This window comes from Amaranthus tricolor, chromosome 8 (genome assembly GCF_026212465.1).
Source record: "Amaranthus tricolor cultivar Red isolate AtriRed21 chromosome 8, ASM2621246v1, whole genome shotgun sequence".
In the NCBI taxonomy this organism is placed as follows: domain Eukaryota; kingdom Viridiplantae; phylum Streptophyta; class Magnoliopsida; order Caryophyllales; family Amaranthaceae; genus Amaranthus; species Amaranthus tricolor.
The window spans coordinates 26,532,271-26,554,488 of NC_080054.1; the positions used below are offsets into that span (position 1 = coordinate 26,532,271).

A 22,218-nucleotide genomic window follows, 5' to 3' on the forward strand; every position below is an offset into this window, starting at 1 on the left:
ATTCTCATAAGAAATGTTTCATAAGAAATGTTTACGAAAATTAAAAAAATTAAATCTTTTAGATGCTCAGGAGATATTATTTTTTATTTTATTGAATAATAAAGTTACAAAAGAAAAAGTAAAATCATAAGAAAAAAAATATATAACATAAAATTAATGAAAATAAAATAACCTCTACAAACATTAAAAAGTATTAAAACAAAATTAGTGAGAAACATTTATTTCCATAAACATTATAAAGCTGTTAAAATAAAGGAAAACATAAGCATTGAAAACAATTAAAATTAGAGTGATTAAAACTAATTATGACCAAAGTAAACAAAAAGATTATTTAAAAAATTGCGAATAAAACTGACTAAAATATAAATGAAAACATCAAATAATAAGAACGAAGTGAATATATATCAACTAATACCTATGGATGATTTCGATTTTCCTCAATAAGATTTCAAAGTTTACACAGGTAGCACTTAGTCAATACTCAAATGGTTTTCATAAGATATGAAAATATGAAGCACACTTAACTTGTGCTCGCCTGCTTAGCCAGGCCACGGTTGCTACATTTAGTTTAACGTTTATCTGCAGACGAAGAAGCTGATGAACAGGGAAAGCAGGATATGTAAGTCATACAGTATACTGTACACTCTTGATGGTTGACGGCGAACAAAGTTGATAGACAAGTTTGGCAGCAAGATTTGCATAGTACAGCCGGGATTTCTTCAAGAGATCAAGTCGGAGCATAATTTTCGAGGCTGCTATTTGGCTTAACAAGGCCCTGCAGCTTCCACCCTCCAACTCCCGCCTGCTCAAAAGCCTGCAAGGAGCATGTTTCTTCAAATTCGAAAATATATAGCATGGATTATACTCCTATTCATCGAATGTGTCGCATTTTACTTTTCACCATTTTTTAGGTGGTCAAATGTGACCACAGGTGAAAGAGAAAAGTGTAGTGTTTTTAAGTTTTGATAGAGGTAAAGTGGGATTAATAAGTGTAAAGGCGTGAAAAGGTTAAGTTTAATAAGGATAAATTGGTAAAGTTAACATACCAAAAATAGAATTAAGACATTTAAGATGACTTGACCCAATAAAGAAATGGGACACTTAAGGTGAATAGGAGGGAGTAAAACAGAAGGATCTAGACCCATAATACCCCAGAAAACTGACTCATTGAAACAATAATGAATGTTTTATTCACTTATATAATGAGTTTACGACTGTTGAGCCAAGAATAAAAACTCACAAGTTTCGCCCTTGCTTATTACTCCTTTGTCCCCCTCAATTTGCTGCAATTAGCTTTTCGTTTAATAAATCTAGCTTGTGGGTAAGAGAATAAGACAAAAGACAAGTGGAATGAAGAAATGTGTGGAAGAGATGAAGAGAAAGATAACTTGTGGATGAAATTAGGAGGAAAAATGTGAGTTTATGTTCATAATAGAAATCTCGCAAACGCATTGAGACAACCATAAGTGAAAAATGTGAAAATTGAGACAACCATTAATATCAATTGCTTACGTATTCTTCGCTATCTGTTCATGTACTTTCTTATTAATTCTATTCTATTGCCAACTCAACCATTCTTATTGTTTCTCAAAGCAGTCTTACCATCACATTTAAGCATTCAAGAAACATAATCATATGCACAAAAAAACCGAAAGAAAAATAAAAGTGAATCTACCTCTTCCCAGGATTTCCCAGTTGCTTCAAGCAGAGCAGCATTACATGTCTTCAATTCAACAACTGAACCAGTAAATGTGGAGGCTGCTTCCTCCCAGCCTTTGTTATGTCCCATACACCTGTAAAATTTATGTCTTCAATTCTAGGATTAGGATTATATATTACGAGTTATGACAGATGACAGGAAGGAGATTCATCATTTCTTAGATGATGCCCCAAAGGTAGGCTGGTTAGCATGAAAACACTTTCTATTTTTAACACATTCTCTTGGAGGTTGATAGAGCTAATTAGCAAAGAAGGACATACTACTACAAAGATATCATCACCAAAACATGAAACATACTTGAAGCTTCTTCCAAAATGGTGGGTTTTCCTAAAATTATTTGTGAAAGTTTTTTCTGAAATTATGAATTTAGTTGACAACAATGTGTACAGTGATGAGTGACCTAATGGGTGAAAACTGTTACTTAAATTGTTTTAATGTGCCAGACATGGACACTAACATTTCATCATGGAATAGTCTTAGCACTTCGGCTCATATTTGTTGGAGATTCAATATCAGAGCATGAAGTAGACATATTAGACATGTTTCTTTTCAGATAGATCCGACCATGGACACTCATTTCAAAACTTTTAGACTATGTGACTGACACTTCATCTGATTAACTGGGCCTCTTCTGTCCACCTCTATAAATCAAAATTACAGATTTCCAACAGCATATTTAAACAGAATTACTAATGCAGAAAAAGTTGAATTCATAAATAATATTTCTTCCCCAAATGCTGCAGAACCGCAACATTTAATACCCTATATTCAATTATATGCAATGAAAAAAAAGATGTCAAATGGCCGTCAACCAAAGATTTATATATGTGGTATTACAGAATAAAAACCATGAGAAAAATACTCAAAAGTTAACTCACATAACTGTAAGAATGTCATCTGAGGAGAATTTACAGATCATTTGTTGGAGATGCTCAGCAGTCTGGCCATCCATAGCAGCAACTGAGTAAAAACTTGGAATGAAGTGTACTGCCGCCTGTAAGAATCCCTTAACTCGTTCTTGCATAACTGAGAGTGTCTCCCTTGTCCTCCTTGCATCACTGCCAGAAAAGAAAAGTTCTATCAAAAAAAAAAACTGAAATGCTTTTTGAGCAGATGAACCATCATCACTCTGTGACATTGAAGGCATATCAAACCTGCATAAGATCAGCTGAGGAACCCAACCCATGTTTTGTAGCTTGAATGAGACATCAGCAGCATCAGCACGACCAGTTTTACTCAGAGGCCGATCATGATCTAACAAATCAGGATAAACAAGCTGGATTTAGGAACATAAGTGACATTGACTAATAGACATACAGCTCTAACTGTTGTGTGCAAAATCAAGTGCAGTAAGTTCCAAAGGTCTATTACCAGGTAGTTTTTATTTAATTACAGGCTCAAGTCTGTAATATTTAACAGTGGGTTGTATACAATGTCTGAGCAAGCAGATGGAACATACTCAAACAAACATGTCAATTAGCTGACAACAAAACAAGAAGTCTACAAATGCCAAAAAAGTTGATTCAATTTTAATAGTTAACAAACAGCACAATTACTATCAACTACCAAGCTAAACTGTACCTAATCATAAAAGTTAGGCATTGTGACCTTAAGAAAATGTTCAAAAGATGCAAGGCATAATAAGATGATAGGTTGTAGATGCAAATGAAAACAATCAATTGCAAAGGAAACCCCATTACAGCGTTATAATTGAGATAAAAGTTTCTAACAGAAACAGGCTGCATACGCAAGAGAAAACCACCAATTCCTCGCTAGGCACAAAATGCGATCGAAGTATTGTACCTTGAACTTCTATTTGACATGCACACCTTTTTAACACAACTTAAGATCAAAACACCATTGAGGGCTCTTTTGGGGGTGGGCCGGTGGAAACCCCCATCGAATTTTATTTTTTTTCAATAAGGTTGTGATTCTGGTAGGTAGTGATTCTGGTAACAGTCACCTAGGTGGGAGCGACTTAATAGTATCGAAGTAATGAAATGTTGTTGTTGGTTACCTAGAGCTATAGAAAAATAAGGTGATAAAGTAAGCATGAAAAGCATTGCGCCTTTGAGAGAAGAACAAAAGGACCGAGTATGCCATAGTTTAGCATCATTAATTCATTGTGTCACATCCATGTTTAATCATTCAATACATGATTTCAATGTAATTTGTGCATATATCATTAAACTATCACCTCTAAGTTGTATCCGCTGTCATGTAGTAGAACTGAATAAAGCAATACTGAGGGATATCTATATATTTCCAAACTTTGGCAAAAGCACATGTTAAAGCCTTTTTTCCTCCTTCAAAAAGGCTTTTTATTGTGAAGAGAATTATAGAGAGAGGCAAGCGGAAGATAAGGAGCATTATAATCACCTCGTAAAGAATACTTATTCCATGAGCTCTCTGCATGACGCAATAGAATCAGTCGACGAGTAACAGATGCCGAGGGGGTCTTATCCAGAGCAGATCCTTCAGCATTGTCAATAGTAAGAGACAAATAAGGCATGTGTTTTGCTTTTTTATGGATAATAGGACCAGGAACGAGCGAAGCCGAGAAAGTAGGACATAAGGAGGATCTTAGAAGCATGCAGCTGAATGCAGCATCCATAGTGGCTTCAAGGCTTGGCTTATACCCACATAATCCTCCTTACTGTCTGATAATTGAAGGCACTGAGTACACCAAGCTTGATACTCAAACTGCTAGAAAACAGGCAGAAAGTAAATCAACAAAGTTGTACTGAATTTGATAATAAATTGGGTTGAATCATACTTGACATCCAGAGTTGAGAACCAGCTATGATCACAGATGCAGAGAAAGCAATTACTTTAAATAAGCCAAAGGGAAACACTCCCATTTGGCCATGCCAGATATGCTACTATCCCGTTCCATCATCCACACCAATTTTAATTGACAAGTTAATTACTTGTTAAAGATCAAGTTACTAAATAGGAATTCCCCCACCCCCATCACAAAGGATCAAAGGATAGTAACATCACACAGTGAAGTTTTAGCTTGTTACTTTTTATGTATTTATAATTATAATAAAACTACAGCAAGATAAATGCATGTGTTTCTGAGAGGTATAGATGATGTTATGTCATGTAAAAACACATACACAAATCAAAATGGACCCCGCAGCATAGAAACAAAGCAAACAACTCTTATAGAAAGTGACTAAAGTCTATATCCATTACGGTTATACCCACCTCATCCGCCCTCCATACCTGCATTATATGCACCCTTTACCATATTATCCATCATCAGTAAACTAACATTTAAAATTCATATTTTAGAGAAGCTATAATATATCTATATCTATAATTAAAAAAAATACTTTTAGTTTGGCTATTTGAAGTTTTTTGACATTTTTCGAAATTTTGCTAATAATTTCTAATACATAATATATAGAAGTATATACAACAGTATATAGAGTTAATGTGTTGTATTGTGCAATTGTGGGTACCGTGGGATGGATATGAATATGGGGTGGCAGATATCAGGCGTCTAAGACTTCGTGCCCACCACTTTCCCACAACATATAGCGGATAACAATTTCAGTTTTCATACCAATATACACCCACTGCCCAACCAATTAATAGCCGATTAAAATATGAAAAGGGGTGTTGTCAGCAAATAATATACAAAGTGTTGTGCGACAACGGAAGCAATTTCGTTGAACAATAATGAAACAATAAGAAAATTCAATGCAAAATAAAAAATTGACACGAGAAATTTAACGTGGTTCACTATCAATGTGATAGCTACATCCACCGGCACCAAAATCAAATGATTTCACTATGATCGCAAAGAATTACAAGATGAATCAATCACACTCACAAATTAATGACTCTCTGTGATCTCTCTCAATTTTGTGAATCATCCTGTATTAATCCTAAAATGGGAGTTTATATACTAATGCCCAATAAAAGGAAGTTATTACATAATAAACACAAAGTAACCGTCCCAAAAGACACCTCCCGTGAAAAGAAACCGCCATTTCGCGAGCCGTGTACAACTACGCGAGCCGCGAAATGGAGACAGAACGCACTCCGCGCCCCGCGGACCTCCTCTTTGACCCATACTCATCTACTTCAATGGTGCTTGCTAGTTTGAGTCACCATTAATCAACAATCTCCACCTTGACAAAAACTCGTATTCAGCAAGCGATCTCATCAACACATAGTGAACATATCTCAAGTCAAAACCCGACGCAAAGCTCATGCATAAGCCGTACATCCCGATAAGTCTTCAACCTAGACTCATCCTGACAAGTCTCCAACCAAGACCCATTACATACTTGTCACCAAGTATAACAACTCATAATGCTCCACCTGCATCACAAGCCCTGGGCAAGCTCCACCTGCATCACAAGCCCTGGGCAAGCTCCACCTTAAGGCCAACATACCTACAACAAGAGCTCCCCAACACCGCCCCTAAGGGCCTACTACATCACATAGTACTCAATATTTAGCAAGTCTAAGAAATGTTTAAACTTACTAAATGGAACAGACTTAGTAAAGAAATCAGCTGGGTTGTCAGCGGTCCCGATCTTCTTTACCTTTACCCTCTTGTCAGTACGCAAGAAATACCTGACTTCAATGTGCTTGGTCCGATCATGGTGTACTTGGTCTTTAGCTAAGCAAATGGCGCTTAGACTATCACAATACATCGTAGCAAAAATAGCAAAATCCTGTACAATACCCAGTTCACCTACAAGGCCTTTGAGCCATATAGACTCCTTAGCTGCAGAAGTTAAAGCCATGTACTCAGCCAAAACCCACTTTCGACTGTTAATGAGCGCCCTGGGATAGCAGCACGCCAAAACCCACTGAGCCACTCAACAAAATATGAAATTCACCTCTAAAGGAGTCATTCTAACTCCAAGTAAGGCATAATCCAATTCTTAGATAAATAAGGGAGTGGTCTCCGCCTCCTACTAACACTCTCATTCTCTATAGCTATTCTAAGCGCAAGGATTTCATAATCGATAGCTCTTCATATAAAGTGTACTCACTAGTATCTCATAGTTTCAATGAAATGTATATTATCACCATAAACAATAATGTCTTAAAGCAAATTGCATATAAGGGTTAGTTACTGCGTATACGTACTTGTAAGGTCACTGCACGATCAAAAGTCACAAAATCACCCAACTAAGGCTCTACTTTCCTCTTACGAAATGGGCACCTATATAAGTTATGAGTAGAACTAATAAGTTGCCTTAACTACTTTGCCATACCAAACTAAATACCAAAGTAACCGCTATCACCCATTCAACATGAGTTTTCGATTACTCTAGCACACACACAACTTATTTAATACAAGTCAAAATCATTAACTCAACACAACATAAGTCTTTCCATCAATTTAAAGGAAGTATGTGTGAATCGTTTCTTTACATTAACTAATTTTGAGCATATCGGCTCGCATTACCCAAAAATAACTAATCACAACTAAATCTTACAATTTTAATATAACATTAATATAACGATAAGGCAAATCTTAGAGTTATCGTATCGGGTTATCATTTGTTACATTCTCCAAAGCTATTAAGAACTATAGTCAAACCAACACGACAAATAACTTTAGCAACCATCGACAATAAGTTGACATTATACTCTTGGCTTACTAATATCATGTATCTATAACTTCAATAATAACAACCTAATAAGGGTATTTGTAATTCACAACAATCAAACCACAACATTTAGTAACTATTATTCTATAATCAATCAAAATCACTTTCATAGTCAACTAACATCATCACCATTACTAATTATTCACAACAATAACCAATCGACCAAATCTTAAAACAACTTTTAAAGTTATTTAATCAATCATCACCAAAATATAGTATAAAACACACATCATTAGTAATTTCATATCTAAATCCAAGCCCTAATCGTTTCGTGTTCAAAGATAACATATTTAATTCCTACCCATACTAAGATTCAAAGAAACTAATACAAAATCAACACAGAACCCATAATTTCAAATCACACTTCAAACCCTAAGTCATAAAACATGTTTAATTCATCAATCAAATTCTTACCCACAAAAAAATTCAATGAAATTAACACAAAACCAACATCAAACTCTATACACTTAATGAAACTCCAACTAAAACTAAAAAATTAATTAGAGAATAAAAGAGATGGCTTACTAAGATGAAACAAGAGAAGGGTGAAGAAGGGAGGAGTTGGTATGGTGATGTTGGGCTGCTGCTGCCGGGAAAACCACCACGAAGGTGGGTGCCGCTGCTTGGAGACTCACGCTGCTGCAGGGGGAGGAAGAGAACAAAGCAGCTACTGCTGCTGGGTGCCGTGAGGGAGGAAGGCGGGGCTGCTGCTACGGTGGCTGCTCACCGGTGGAGGAAGAATATGTGGCTGGTGGTGGTGGTGTGTCGCAGTGGAGGGATGAGAGAAGGGAAGAGGAGAGGAGAGGGAAAGGGGAGGCGTGTTTTGAGTGAAGGTTTATCTTATTATTTATACAATTATTTATTTATTTATTTATTTATTTATGTAGGTTTATCTTCGTGTTTTGAGTGAGGCCCAACTAAGAAACTCACCTTCGTGTGCTCACACATTTTAATAAAATTTATTTTGATTCAAACCTCTTTATTTAGAAATTGTAATTGAATTTTTAATATAGATATATGTTAATATTTAAATTCGTATATGAAAGGAATTTATGAAAACTACTTCAAAATTAATTAAATATAATTATAAAATACCCAAAAGTTATTAAAATATTAATTAACGACATCAGAAAATCTCGGGGTGTTACAAAGTACCTGACTGCATTCGGAGGCTGAACAACCGCTGCTTCAGCAATAATTTGTTGGTCGGCGATTTAGTCATATACAATGACTCCAATTTCATCCATAGTTCCGCCGCTGTAGCCTGATCAGCGACCTCCGTGATGATATGATCATCCAAACTTAGCAAAATGGTAGAATGTGCCTTTTCCTCCATTACTGCTAATTGTCCGTCAGTTAACCCGTCTTCCGACCCCGCAGTAGTACTCTTTGAAGCCAATGGACACCAGATTTGTTTTTGTTTCAACAGAGCGTTCATCTTTATTTGCCATAGCCCGAAACTTTTTTTCCCGGTAAATTTCTCGATTCGTATTGTAGAATCTCTAGCCATTGTTCCACTAAAAAACTCTCTAAGGACTTAACCCTGAGCTCTTGATGCCAATTGTTGTGCGAGAGCGAAAGCAAGTTCGTCGAACAATAATGAAACAATAAGAAAATTCAATGCAAAATAAGAAATTGACACGAGAGATTTAACGTGGTCCACTATCAATGTGATAGCTACATTCACTGGCACCAAGATCAAATAATTTCACTATGATCGCAAAGAATTACAAGATGAATCTCAATTACACTCACAAATTAATGACTCTCTTGTGATCTCTCTCAATTTTGTGAATCATCATGTATTAATCCTAAAATGGGAGTTTATATACTAATGGCCAATAAAAGGAAGTTATTACATAATAAACACAAAGTAACCGTCCCAAAAGACACCTCCCGTGAAAAGAAACCGCCATTTCGCGAGCCGCGAAATGGAGACAGAACGCACTTCGCGCCCCGCGGACCTCTTCTTTGACCCATACTCATCTTCTTCAATGGTGTTTGCTAGTTTGAGTCACCATTAATCAACACAAAGGTTGGATTATTTAGAAATAATCAATAGTAGAGATTATCAACAAAAAATGGGCAATAAGTGGGATTATTTTGAACAATTTTTCTTTTTTTTGAAAAAAATTCTAGAGGGCAGGCTAAGTGAAAAGGCGGCATAGGATGAATAGCAAGAATCAAACCATATTTTTCGTGTTAACACGGGTAAAAATTAAGATAAACTTGATTTTTATTTGAGAAATTTCAGGTGGTAACTTTGAGGTACTGGCTTTTCCATGTAGTAACCAAAGTTTTAAAAAAATCCACCGGGTTACCCTGATGTTTACCTAATTCATCTTCCATGAACTTTTTACCAAAAAAATGTTTGGAAACATTAGTTTAGTGAGGATGAAGCTTGTTGTACGCCTATTTAGCTCTTTTACCAAATCACATTAAATATGGGGATATATGATTTGAGATTTAAGGGTTTTAGAGAAATTGGTAAAATTATGGTGAAATAAGGAAAATATGATGTTTGGAGTGTTGAATTGGGGAAATAAGGGCCTTTACTAAACTAACGTTTTCAAACGCTTTTTTGGTAAAAAGATCACGAAGGATGAATTGGATAAAACCAGGGTTACCACGTAATTTTTAAAACTCTTAGGTTACCACGGGAAAAAAGAAATATCTCAGAGTTACGACATAGAATTTCCCTTTTATTTTTTTGGTTCAATCTAATTTGCTATAATTTTTTATGGAGTTCGTCAATATATATATATATATATATATATATATATATATATATACTTATTTTTTTTAATACCATTTAATGTATAATTTTTTGACAAATTATGCCATCAACTAAACTATTGCCAATAAATATTGATGCTCATCTCTTAGTAGCAAACTTAGGAGGATAATAACAAAAAAAAAATAATAAAAGTGTGCAATAAGAGCAAATGTGATTAAATTGTGCTTTAAATATGTTAAATGAGCAAGTTTTGTATGCAATAGTCTTACGGTGAGACAAATTATTCAAACACATCAAATTAAAATAAAAATTCTATGCCATTTTTAGCAAAATAACAACAAATTCAACTTTAGGTGTTAGTCTCACTTTATAGTTAAAATAATGAATTTAAACTTTGCATTTTAAATTGAAATTTAATGTTGTGAGCTATTTTAATCTGGTTTAGTTGTTAAGTCTTGAATATTATAGTTAAAATAATAACTTAGATTTTAAAGTACATGATAAACAACTAAAATATAGTTTTACACCCGAAATTGTTCTTTTAAACAACTTAAATGAACGTTTTATTTATTATATAGACTAGACAAATATGTTTGTTTGCTCATTTCAATCATTGAGTATATATAAAGACATTTACAAAGACTATATTAGATAATAAGATAGTTACAAAATAACAATATTCCTTAATTAGGTAAACTAAACATTTACATAATATTGTGTGAATATCATTATATGTTCCATTATTAATCTTTAATAAAATGTCAATTTTTACATTAAAAAAAGACATGTTAAATAATAAACAATCAAATGTGAGTATATTTTAAATACAAAAGTGGATATTTTAATTAATTTAGTTTGATACTTTATGGTTATTAAAGTTAATAATATAGGATTGTATCAGGAGAGGAGACTGTCATAAATATTTTGTTTGTGAAAAAAAGGAAAAACTACCTAAAATAATCCAATCCATTTATGATTTTCCAACAATAATTCCACCTATAGATTAACCATGAAAAATTCCTACTTCAAGGGGTATTTGTCTAGAGTAAACTCGATGACCGGATGACTTGCTATAACAAGTTTTATTTTTAAAAAAAGATAAATTAAACTAAAATGTCGAAAAAAATATTCAAAAAATATTCAAAAAAATTTATATTTTTTTTATCATTTAGAATTTTTTGTGTAAATTTTTTAAATTTTTCTCTAATTTTAATTAATTTTCAATTTATTTTCAATTTAAGTGGTCAAATAGAAGTATATGTGAAAAAGAAATATTTGCGTTTTTAAATTTTGATATGGGTAAAGTAGAGTTTGCGAGTGGTAAAAATGTGAAAAAATTAGGGTTATTAAGGATAATTTGGTAAACTTAACATACTCAAAATAAAAATAAGACATTTATGATGACTTAATTTAATAAAAAAATAAAGGGTTTTTCTCACTTATACCCACGTACTTTTAAAAATTCTCAACTGTACCCAATAAATTTACCAATTCTCAATTGTACCCAATAATTAGTAGGGTTTTTCTCACTTATACCCACGTACTTTTAAAAATTCTCAGCTGTACCCAATAAATTTATCAATTCTCAATTGTACCCAATAATTAGTATTAATTTAGCAACAATAGCCATTTTTTAATGACAACTTAACCAATTCTCAGTTGAATTTTTAAAAGTACGTGGGTATAAGTGAGAAAAACCCTAAAAAATATTATCAAAATCTAAAGGATTAGCAATCTCAATAAGTTGTAGCGACTTTAACGGTCCATTTGATGGTAAATACTAAACAACGGTAATAAAATGACTTTTTGAGTAAATTTTCGTAATATGTTATTTTCATGGCGATGTAAGTTTTATCCACATATAAAAAACGATTACCAGAGTAAGACAAGTATGATCAATAGCCTTCACGTGTTTTTTTCTTGCAAATTTAGCTTAAATTTTCATTATCATTTACACGTTCTAATACCAATAATTAAACGAAACGTAAAAGTTATTACTTCAAAAAATAAGCTTAATTACCTTTTGATGTAATAATAACAAAAGTCAGCCAAGATTAAAGTTTGAACAGCTTTAGCTACCAACATGAGTACGTGGGTATAAGTGAGAAAAACCCTATTAATTATTGGGTACAATTGAAAATTGGTAATTTTATTGGGTACAACTGAGAATTTTTAAAAGTACGTGGGTATAAGTGAGAAAAATCCTACTAATTATTAGGTACAATTGAGAATTGGTAAATTTATTGGATACAGCTGAGAATTTTTAAAAATACGTGGATATAAGTGAGAAAAACCCAAAAATAAAACACAAGTGAACAGGATAAGTACCCTTTTAGTTGTACATGACACATGACACATACGTGGATATAAATGAGAAAAACCCAAAAATAAAACACAAGGGTTTAGCAGTAGTTGCACCTTGGACTTGGAAAACAAGGGTTTAAGACTGCGATCGATATTAACCCGGTGTTGTTGAATCGGAAAACCATGAAGCTGCTACAATCAATCACTGGTAGTTTTTTCAAATTCAACACCAACTCAACCCGAATACTCGTTAAAATCTGTTAATTTTTTGTTTTTTTTATTTTGTTTTTGTTGAGGCCATGGAAGAAATATTCTTCGGTTATCAAGGCGTTGTCATTCAGCAGCTCAATCTGAGGACTATATGAAGAGAAATTACGCTAACAATGTCTCCGAGTATAACAGTGTTCTGGACTCTCTCAATGCTCGACGCAGGTGCATTTTTAATTGATTTTTAATTTTTTTTTTCAAATAGTATTATTTAAGTTTGTTGAAGTATAATGTAGGCTGAGGGAAGGGGAGGGCTTGAGGAGGAAGTGGTCCGGTCTGATTTTCTTTTTCAAGCGTAATAATTGAAGCTGATGTTTGGTACAATGGTCAATTGAAAATATTTGAATACTGAATGTCATTGGTTGATTGAATGTTGTTGTATATGGTTTTTTGAAGTGATTGAAATGATGGGTTGTTTATGTTATAGGCCTTATTTATTGAGAGATGTTTATGACGATATGATGCTTGATGGGATTCAACCTACTAGAGATATTTTTTATTCTCTTATATCTGGAACCATGAAAGGTGCTCGTTTGCAAGATTCTTTCTTCTTTAGAGATGAAATGAAATCCAAGGGTTTATTTCCTGATGTAAGTATTGCACTCTTCCTTGTGCCTTTTTTAAGTCCCACTTTTCATCTTTGGGTTTCTTGGTTTATCCTTCTTCTGTGTTGTTCTTAATATTTTGTGCTGAATCTTGATTTGTTGTACACCATGTTGGTCTGTTTAAGTTTTCTCTGATGGTTCTTTTTGGAAAGCTACTTTTTGAACATGTAGAGTTATAGACCTTGAATTGATAAAGGAATGGTTGTTTGCTCGACTGATGTTTGAATATTAGGACCACATTATAGGTGGCATTTGCAGTATTTTGATCTTGTTGTGATGAAGCTTTGAAGCATCTTCACTTGTTACCTCTACACTATACTTGTTTTCTCAAATGACTGAGGGAACTTTAATAGGAAAAGGTTTTGCCTTCCATCACCTAAAGTAATGAAACCTCCAAACTCGTTCAATTCCAGAAGTTGGAGATTTAACAGTTTGAAATGCTCAAGCAAAAAGGTGAAAATGCGAGGGTTTTGTGCCTAAAGTCAACAGACAAATTAAAGTTATGAACTTGAAATTGAATACATATTTATTTCTATCAAAAATTAAGTTTTATAATCATTAAGAAGGATCAGATTTTTTTCCTTCTTTTTTCACATCAGAAGGTGCACTTAGCAACCAAGACTACAAACTCTTCGTTTTTCACTTCCTCTTCTTTTGATAAGTCTTTTTTGATTTTGTTAGTTGTTAATATACTCACTCTTTTTCTTGAGGTATTTTTCATTGTTTGTGTCATTTTGACTCCGTTTTATAGGGTAAAATTCTACCCTTACATTGCTGTAAGTTACTTCTCTTAACAAATAACCTTACTTGATAAACACTCATGAATCCATAAGCCCAACTCATTACTCCCCTTCAAGTTTCCATATCCACTCAAATTTTTTAACTCTTATTTCCCAAGGTTTGCTTTATTGTATGCATCATTTTCACAATTTTTTTTTTACATTTTCCATTATTCTCTTATTAATATGTGAAAAGAAGATACTTTGTATTGTTGGATATGCCTCAATATTGAATCTCTATATTTAATATTTAAAATAATTTTTAGTAACAATAATATAATTTACAATCAAAAATATTTTCCCCTATGTTCAATGGACAACAATTGTACCATTTTGACTTTTGCAGTATTCTTATACTAATAATAATTTCCTATAACTATGAGCCTATATATGTGGGTAAGTATAATTATGGATGAAGCGAGTGGTATGTTTGTTTGCAACATTTTTTTGGATTTGTTCAAACATATGTTTTCAAATTATCAACTTACTATAATTACTAATATGGATAACTAAAGATTAATAGTTAATGTTGTGATTTGGTAAATGTGAAAGTCAAATATGTTGTAGTTGTTATTGGGTAAATTGATTAATGGATAAGTTGGGCAATAGAGAGTGTGAAACTGAAATGGTGCACTAAAAATTATTATTAATGGACACAATGTTGAACTCGAGGATAAAATCATATGGTGTCAGCCCACAAGTCACAAATGAGCTTGAGATCACAGACTTAAGAAGTAGCAAACAAATTATAATCTTGTTTAGGTTTTCAATTTGTGATTTGATTATGTAAATATTTTGTTGTTAGTCTAATGTTTCCTCTTCCCGTTATTGATTATTTGTATTTATAGTTCTTTTGTTTTAACCTCTATTGACTACACCTTTTTCTTAAATGTAATGATCTCTGATGCTTTACATCTTTTTTGTAGGTGACTATCTACAATTTATTGATTGCTGTGTGTGCAAAATGCAAAATCTCTGAACTTGCTATTCAAGTATGTTATCTGGTTCTTTGATGTAAAGTAATACTCTTATAGATAGTTCTTGAAGATCAATTAGGGGGCATTTAGTTCAGAAATAGGTATGGTTTAAAATCAGAAATAAACTAAGGGTGTTATGGGCTACCACATGTTTGGTCCAATTTAAGAATGAACATAGAAAGTTAGAAACCATATCAAAAATTTCGCCCTCATATATCTTCCTGCCCAGTTGTAATATTTTAGTAATTTTTTGAGTTGCTACATTTGAATTCCGCAACAATTTCAAAGTTCCACCAACTAAATATAATGAACACTCAAAATTTGACATTCATAATTAGAAGTAGCTCACACCGCATTATCATTATGGTCGACAAAAGAAAGTTAAGGCATACAATGCTAAAAGAGTCCGTAAAAAGCAAATTTTATTTGCAACAATGATTCTCAAAATCAAAGAAGCTTAAAAATCGATAAAACTACTTGAAAAAAAGGATTTGACATATTTTGGTTCTTGCACCAAAGAACTCTTCAAAAGTTCTCTTTGTTTTTCATTTCTTCAATTTTTTAAATATTTGATGCATTAATATGAGCTAATTCACCTTTCTCTTGAGTTTCTAAACCATACGTTTTTGAGGTATTAAAATAAAGCTCTCCTATTAAAAAATGACCACTTTATGTACATTTTTAGCATTTATGGGCATGAGGTACGAGTTTAAACTTCTTAATTGTACATTAAGTAGGAATTATAATCATTTTAAATCCCATGCGTTGTATTTGACATCGGTGAACTGGTCGTCCCTTTAAATTTGTAATTTATTTCATGTCTCTTGTCTTTGTGACATGTTTGATGTGATTGAAGATTTTGGAGGAAATGAAGAAAAATGAAGTGAAACCAACTGGTCAAACGTACATCTGTCTACTAAACGCATGTGCCGCCACAGGCAGACTTGATCAAGTGTACGTGTTTTTCTTGATGCATATAATTGTTTCCTTTTTCTTTTTTTTTTATTGTTTAAAAGTAAACTTTTTTCCTAATCACTAGCCTTGTGAAGTGTTTGTAAATGGTAGTTGAAGGTGTTATTTTGTCATAATTTGTCTGCTTTCTTGAATGCCTTGCTATTTCTTTACTAGATGTTATCATCCTTAAGTTGCCAAGTGTATTTTTTATATAGGTATGCTATTGTTCGTGATATGACTGCAGCTGGTCTTGGCTTGAACAAGTTCTGTTATGCTGGTCTTATTGCTGCGCATACGAACAAGAAACCTGTAGCTGAGGATACAGCCGCAAGAGTACTTTTCAATAACCCTACATGCTATGACTAGTTGATTAAAAATGTTGGCCGTGATTGCTATTTTCCATTTGTTTGCTTTCTCTATATGTTGGGATTAAGGTGTTGACATCATTTATTTTGTTTGCAAGGTTATTGAGCTGGTTGAGCAGTCCAAAGGATGGGCCTCAGCATCAGATCGGGGTGGTACATCTGAAAATGCTATGCTGGGTGTTTTGCAAGAAGAGTTGTTCAACACCCCCACTGCAGAATATCTCCATTGGCGTGGATTCATAGATAGGAGGTTAACGGTTTATCATGCAGCATTTCATGCTCTTGCAGATCTTCGTGATGTAAAGGTCAGCATAGCTTCTCTCTTGCTTCATAGTTTCTCTATTGCTTGACCTCTTCCTTTCCTTAGTTGAGACTTACACTGTAGGTATGCAAACCAAGATTAATTTTGGACAAAATCTCACATATGATTAAGCTTTAAAGAGAGAAAGATTGTATAGTGGTCATGTGGCACTTAGTTTTTCACAATTCGCTCACTTCCAACCAAACTCTTGGGTTTGATCGTCCCCAATGGCGGTTCATTTGCAAGTCAAATTGCCCTAATTCACAATTGAATCAGTGAAATCACTCATCTCTAAGTAGAAGGCAAATATCAAAGATAGAAAAGAGAAAGTGAAAAGGTGTCACCAACTTGTAGAACAAATTGAAGACCAAGAACAGAAAAAGAAGAGGAGAAGAAGATAGAAACTTGGTATAGATAACAATTCGTTAAACATGCTGGATGAGAGGGAGTTCATCAGTTCATTGTCTCTTCTTTTAATGGAAGTGGTTATCGAAATGTCTCCAGTTTCATGTTCTTGACAAAGGTTCTTAATAGATGATGAAGGTGTGAGATATTAGATAGAGTGGAATTTTTTTTATAATAAAATCAGAAAATTGTATAGGGGAAGGGATTGGTTAAAGGAAAGTAGATGGGTTCAAGTTTATTTTATTATTTATTTCTTTTACAAAACAACAGAGATTAACAAAACAAATATTTCAATGTCATAATGAATGTGATATCAAAGATGGTTTTGTCATCGACTTAACAATTAGGTGTATGAAGACATTTTACATAAAGAGAAGCTACTTCCCATTGTTTGGAAAAGAAATATAGGCTACTAATTTTTTAATGACATATTTTTCGTGGTTGCGGCAGGCAGTGGAATCTCTATTGAAGATGCTCGAGCAAGATAACAGTCAGCCCGATACATTTATAATTATGGAGGTTATAAGGTAACTGAGTGCTTGTATGCAATGGTTTCTACATCATAATTGCTCTTTAGATGATCTCCAAACATGAAATCTAGCTTACCCTTACTTTTATTTTCTTTTGTTGTATGTAACTATTCCCAAAAGGAGTTCTCTTTAAACTCATTTTTATGCGTCTATGTTTTCACCATCCAATAGCCTACTTCTAATTGAACTTTATTTAACTAAATATTATATTTAAAATAGCGAAAAAATGATGATAATTTTTGATCCTAATGGTCAAAAAGGGTTTTCTCTTCCGTGACATGTTTTATGCTTTTCAAATCTTTTGCATATATAGATTGATTTTAGGGAAGTCAGAATAAGGATACTTAGAAGATTTTGGTAATATGGTTACCAATTTGGAAAAACCAATGTCTTCTTTTTATTCCCTCTGAGTTTTTATGTATGAATTTACAGTTTGTCCGAAATTGCCTATTTCTCTCTTTTTCGGTTCAAATTTTCCTGGCGAACGGTGAAAAAGGCAATACTGAGTTAGACTGTTAATTTGTTGATTACTTGCTTCTCATTCTAGATTGCTTTGTAACAATTTGTTGAACTTTTTAAATCCATATGTTGACTTATGTGTTCTTGACTACTTGTTGTCCTCTTCTTTCGGATGCTTTTACGGGTCTTCCCTCTTTCTTTGTTGCCTTAGATTTTGAATATTCCGTTTGGAACTGTACAACATATAAAGGGTGATTATGTATATTTTTTTGTTTGTTTACCATTTGAGCAGGTGCTACATGCGTTCAGGTGATTTTGATAGTGGGCTTAAAAAATTTGAGGATTTCGTGAATTCTGGGAGGGCACCATATGCTGAATTGTATGTGGTAGGTATTCCAACATGACTATCTGGTGGTTTTGTTTATTTATTGCTCATGATAGATTGGCCAACTTTTTTTTCTCGTTTAAAAAGGCAGAGTTTCCTTATTGACAATAGAATTTGTGGTCAGGTTTAGGCCACTTGTATTGGCTCCTAAAATTATATTGATGTTAAAAATATTCAGATGAAGTTTTGATTTCTATGATTGAGATGGTTATTTTCAATGTACGAATTGATTATAATTGAGTACATCATATGTGAAATTAGGACAGGATTGTACTTTTGCATGTGTATTGATGTGCTTTTTTTTTTTTTTTTTTTTACTTTTTGAAGGGAAATTTGATTGTGATCTTGGTGTAGGAACTAGGAATTGAGTTTGATTTCTTTCTGTATTGCAACTATTGATTCTTTTGTTTTGGCTACAGACTCTTATAGAGGGAGCCATGTTGGGTCATACTCCCAAGGGCATGCAAATTGCTCAGGATGCCCTGGTATGTTTGTTTTGTACTTCCTTTGCTATTTGTTCGTCTTCCTTTCTTATTTGTTTTATATAGTTCTATTACATTGTTTTTTACTGCAGGTAAGTATGACCTCTAAAAACATTTTTTTGAGCCCAAAAATGGGAAGTGATCTCCTCTTCATTGCAGCTGGTGAAAAGGTAGATTTCTATGTACTTGCATTTTCCGTTTGCCTTTGTTATCTTTTACGGGATCCTTCTGTGTCATTGCTTCTGTATGCTCAAAAATCTGCTACCAAACTGTTCAGACTGGCGGATATACCACTGCGAACTATCTGTGGGATCTGATGCAAGCTCGGAATATTATTCCTACTCGGCCAGCTGTGGAAGCTTATTATGCTGGTTTGAAAGTTAGTCCATTTCTCTTTGGTATTTTATTAAGTTAAACACTTGCACAAGCATAATCATTTTGAGAAATGCTGAGAATATCTTATATACACTTGTGCTTGCATGTTCCCTGTGTTATTGCCATTTCCCTTCTATATTGATATTCTGACCTGATTTCCGTAGACACATCTGGTTCCAATTTCCAAGTGCTTTTAAATTTGGGGAACGTAGGCTTTTCTCTTTTTCAGTCCACTTTTTCGCAATTACGTGTTCTGGTCTAGTGAGAGAGTAAATGAGCGATGCGTTTATTTTTTTGTTGTTTGTTCATTATCCATTTGATTACTCAACCTTTACAACGCTTCCTTAGAAAAAATAATTTTGTTGTTTCAGAAATGTGTTCTATTAGCCTCTATGAAACACCCTGCTTATTTAGTCTTTGTATTTTCAATAAGGTGTTCCGAATCGTTAAGCAGCTTGTTTGGATAAATACCATTTGAAGAGAAATGAAGAATATAGAGTAAATGAGCGATGCGTTTAATTTTTTTTTTCAATTATATACATGGAAATAATGCAACTATCCAACTCTTCATGCTGTCGAGATGTTAAGAAAAGCTTGAATTATCTTCCTCTCTTTCAACAGTCTGTAACTTCAATTGTGTTTCTGTAATACCCCAGATTTAGCTTGAAAAAGGATTGATAGACTACTCATATCAACAAGGTGCATCTTCTTTTCTAGGGAGCCCATTTGCTAAGAACTCCACAGTTAAGCGTGCTTGGTGGGGAGCAATCTTAGGATGGGTGATCTCCTGGGAAGTGTTCCCGGGTGCGCACGAGTGAGGCCAAAGTGCGTTGGAAAGACTTGTGTTGGATTGTGGGGCCAGTCTATGGTCTCCATGAGTAGTCACCAGCGGTCCGAGGGGCCGGGGTGTTACAGTTTCATCTCTCCTTCCCTCTATATCCTCCCCTTGCTTTCCTTTCTCCATTGCTATCCGAACACATCTTAAAGATTCTTTTTCTTTTTGAATCAACAAATCTATAAAAATTCTGATTTAATAGTCTTTTTGGAGTAGGGTGAACAGCTTTGTGCATTTTGAGCTCTTTGACCAACGGCAGCAGTTTGATGCTGTTGCTGTTGCTATTATGGAACATAGAATAGCATAGAAACAAAATACAAACACATTGATATCAGGTCATTTTTCTGATTCAATGAACTTCTTTAAACATACCAGAAAATCTTTGAAAATAGAAGGATAATGTGTGTATGCAACAGCCGAGCTGTTTTGTGAACAATTTGAGAAGAAGAGAAGAAGAGAAAGAATAGAAGAAGAGAAGAGGATTTCTCCAGAACCAGATAAAAAAGAGAGAAAGATAATGAAGGGAAACTTGTTTTGTTTCTTGAATGGATCTCAAATGTATAGAAGAGAGCTATTTAAACTTAGCTCGAAAGTAAGTTTATAGTAATAAACCTTCCTGCCAAAACAAGGTTGTTACAGCTTGTAACAATTTCCTATCAAACTTATTAAAAGTCACGTGGCTTCCACATGCACTAATCTAGCTATTACTCTTCTGTCCCACTCATTTTGCATCATTTAAGAGAAAAATGGAACGAGTTTAGTTGATTTATTTAAATTCTTATTCCTCTGCATTTTTTAGAAAATGGAAGTAAAGAATAAGAAAACACAATGCCTATTTTACTACAATTTCTTGACATTTATATATTAATACGTACACCTCAACAGGAACGTGAGATACCTTCAGATGATCCGCGCCTGCTTAAAGTCACTGAGGTAATGAGAAAATTTCAACCAAGATTCAACCGGCGGCCTTAGAGACTGCAATAGTAGATTCATCTTTCAGGCAATCACACTGTTGCTCTTGGAGTGGAGGAGGTTTACTCTTTAGCTATAGGTGTTGGTCTTTACTCTAGCTATAATTGCTTTCCAATAAATTCGATTGTTGTTTCTTATCGAATTTTGTAAGTTCGGGATAAAGTTTTTGGTGGCGATGCCTTCTCTTACTTTGTCGAGCTTGCAGCAGTGCGTGAAATTTGTTCAGCTGAGAGCTAGCTACTCCCACCGTATTTTAAACTTTGCAGCATTTCTATTTTGGGTAGCGTTCTTATCACTTTTTAAATTTACTTTCACATCAATTTTGTGATCCTTATCATTTTCTTGTTACTTGTGCGTCTAACGGTGTACTAAGCCAGTAACTATCTCTATGTAATTTATAACAAGTTTTGAATTTTAGTGAATGTAGCTTTGCTTTAGTTATTCACATTGTGATTCCACCACATTTTATGAAATAGAATTAATAAAATGAAATGATAATTCTTATATTAGTTAACAAATTCCATTTTCTTCGTCTTTTCATTAATCTTGATTTGATGCTATGACCATGTGATTCATGCATTATCTCAAACGCAATAAATCTTTTTTGAATAAACTAGTTTCTGTCTATCTAATGTGATTTCTCACACATACAAGTTCCATTTAGATTAATTTATAACGTCTTTGTTTATTTAATTTTATTATGGGAAATTCTACGTGGTAATTACGAGTTTTCGACTTTTCTAATTGGTAGATAAATAATTTTTTTAATCTGTATGGTGACCTTAAGCTTTTAACTGTCTCATTTGATAGACAAAATGTCAAGTTTTTTGATAAATTAGTACTAATTCTGAACATATTATCGAAAAACATGTCCCATAAGGGTGATCGCGACGTTTGTTTTCATGAAAAAGTTGTTATCATTGGTAATAATAACGTAAATTTAACAAAAATCATAGCCTTTTGTCTACAAAATGAAAAAGTTAGAAACTTAGGGTCATCACACAGATAGAAAATGTATGTCTACCAATTGAAAAAGCCAAAAACTTAAGATCACCATATGAAATTTTCCTTATATTATTTTGTGTCTAAAAGTGTTATTAAAGCTTTTCTATTAAAAT

General features: G+C 33.5%; 2 protein-coding genes across 4 annotated transcripts; one reads left to right on the plus strand and one right to left on the minus strand.

Moving 5' to 3' along the window:
- Positions 1–400: 400 nt before the first annotated feature.
- LOC130821166 (uncharacterized protein At3g52155, chloroplastic) lies at positions 401–8,201 on the minus strand. Of its 3 annotated transcripts, none has more exons than XM_057686832.1 (6): positions 7,891–8,201; positions 4,100–4,423; positions 2,875–2,974; positions 2,599–2,778; positions 1,676–1,808; positions 401–814 (listed from the first exon to the last, which is right to left on the minus strand). In XM_057686832.1, the coding sequence occupies exons 2-6, from the start codon at positions 4,332–4,334 to the stop codon at positions 728–730; spliced, it is 735 nt and encodes a 244-aa protein (XP_057542815.1). In that variant the 5' UTR covers positions 4,335–4,423; positions 7,891–8,201; the 3' UTR covers positions 401–727. The 3 variants fall into 3 exon arrangements, with proteins under 3 accessions (XP_057542815.1, XP_057542816.1, XP_057542817.1); XM_057686833.1 differs by having other exon boundaries at positions 4,100–4,426; XM_057686834.1 differs by having other exon boundaries at positions 1,676–1,793; positions 7,891–8,200.
- A 4,082-nt stretch (positions 8,202–12,283) lies between these two features.
- Positions 12,284–21,553, plus strand: LOC130821167 (pentatricopeptide repeat-containing protein At4g35850, mitochondrial). Its single transcript, XM_057686836.1, has 13 exons — positions 12,284–12,614; positions 12,703–12,838; positions 13,101–13,263; positions 14,984–15,049; positions 15,891–15,988; positions 16,204–16,321; positions 16,452–16,658; positions 17,510–17,586; positions 18,341–18,434; positions 18,853–18,918; positions 19,008–19,085; positions 19,193–19,294; positions 21,011–21,553. The coding sequence occupies exons 1-13, from the start codon at positions 12,590–12,592 to the stop codon at positions 21,098–21,100; spliced, it is 1,320 nt and encodes a 439-aa protein (XP_057542819.1). The 5' UTR covers positions 12,284–12,589; the 3' UTR covers positions 21,101–21,553.
- Positions 21,554–22,218: the final 665 nt, after the last annotated feature.

Coding starts and splice junctions, on each gene's coding strand:
- LOC130821167 (XM_057686836.1), top strand. CDS start 12,590: ATGAAGCTGCTACAATCAATCACTG. Junction 16,659..17,509: donor CAGATCTTCGTGATGTAAAG/GTCAGCATAGCT, acceptor TGGTTGCGGCAG/GCAGTGGAATCTCTATTGAA. Junction 19,086..19,192: donor TCATTGCAGCTGGTGAAAAG/GTAGATTTCTAT, acceptor CAAACTGTTCAG/ACTGGCGGATATACCACTGC.
- LOC130821166 (XM_057686832.1), bottom strand. CDS start 4,334: ATGGATGCTGCATTCAGCTGCATGCTTCTAAGATCCTCCTTATGTCCT. Junction 2,975..4,099: donor GAATAAGTATTCTTTACGAG/GTGATTATAATG, acceptor CTGATTTGTTAG/ATCATGATCGGCCTCTGAGT. Junction 2,779..2,874: donor CCTCAGCTGATCTTATGCAG/GTTTGATATGCC, acceptor CTTTTCTGGCAG/TGATGCAAGGAGGACAAGGG.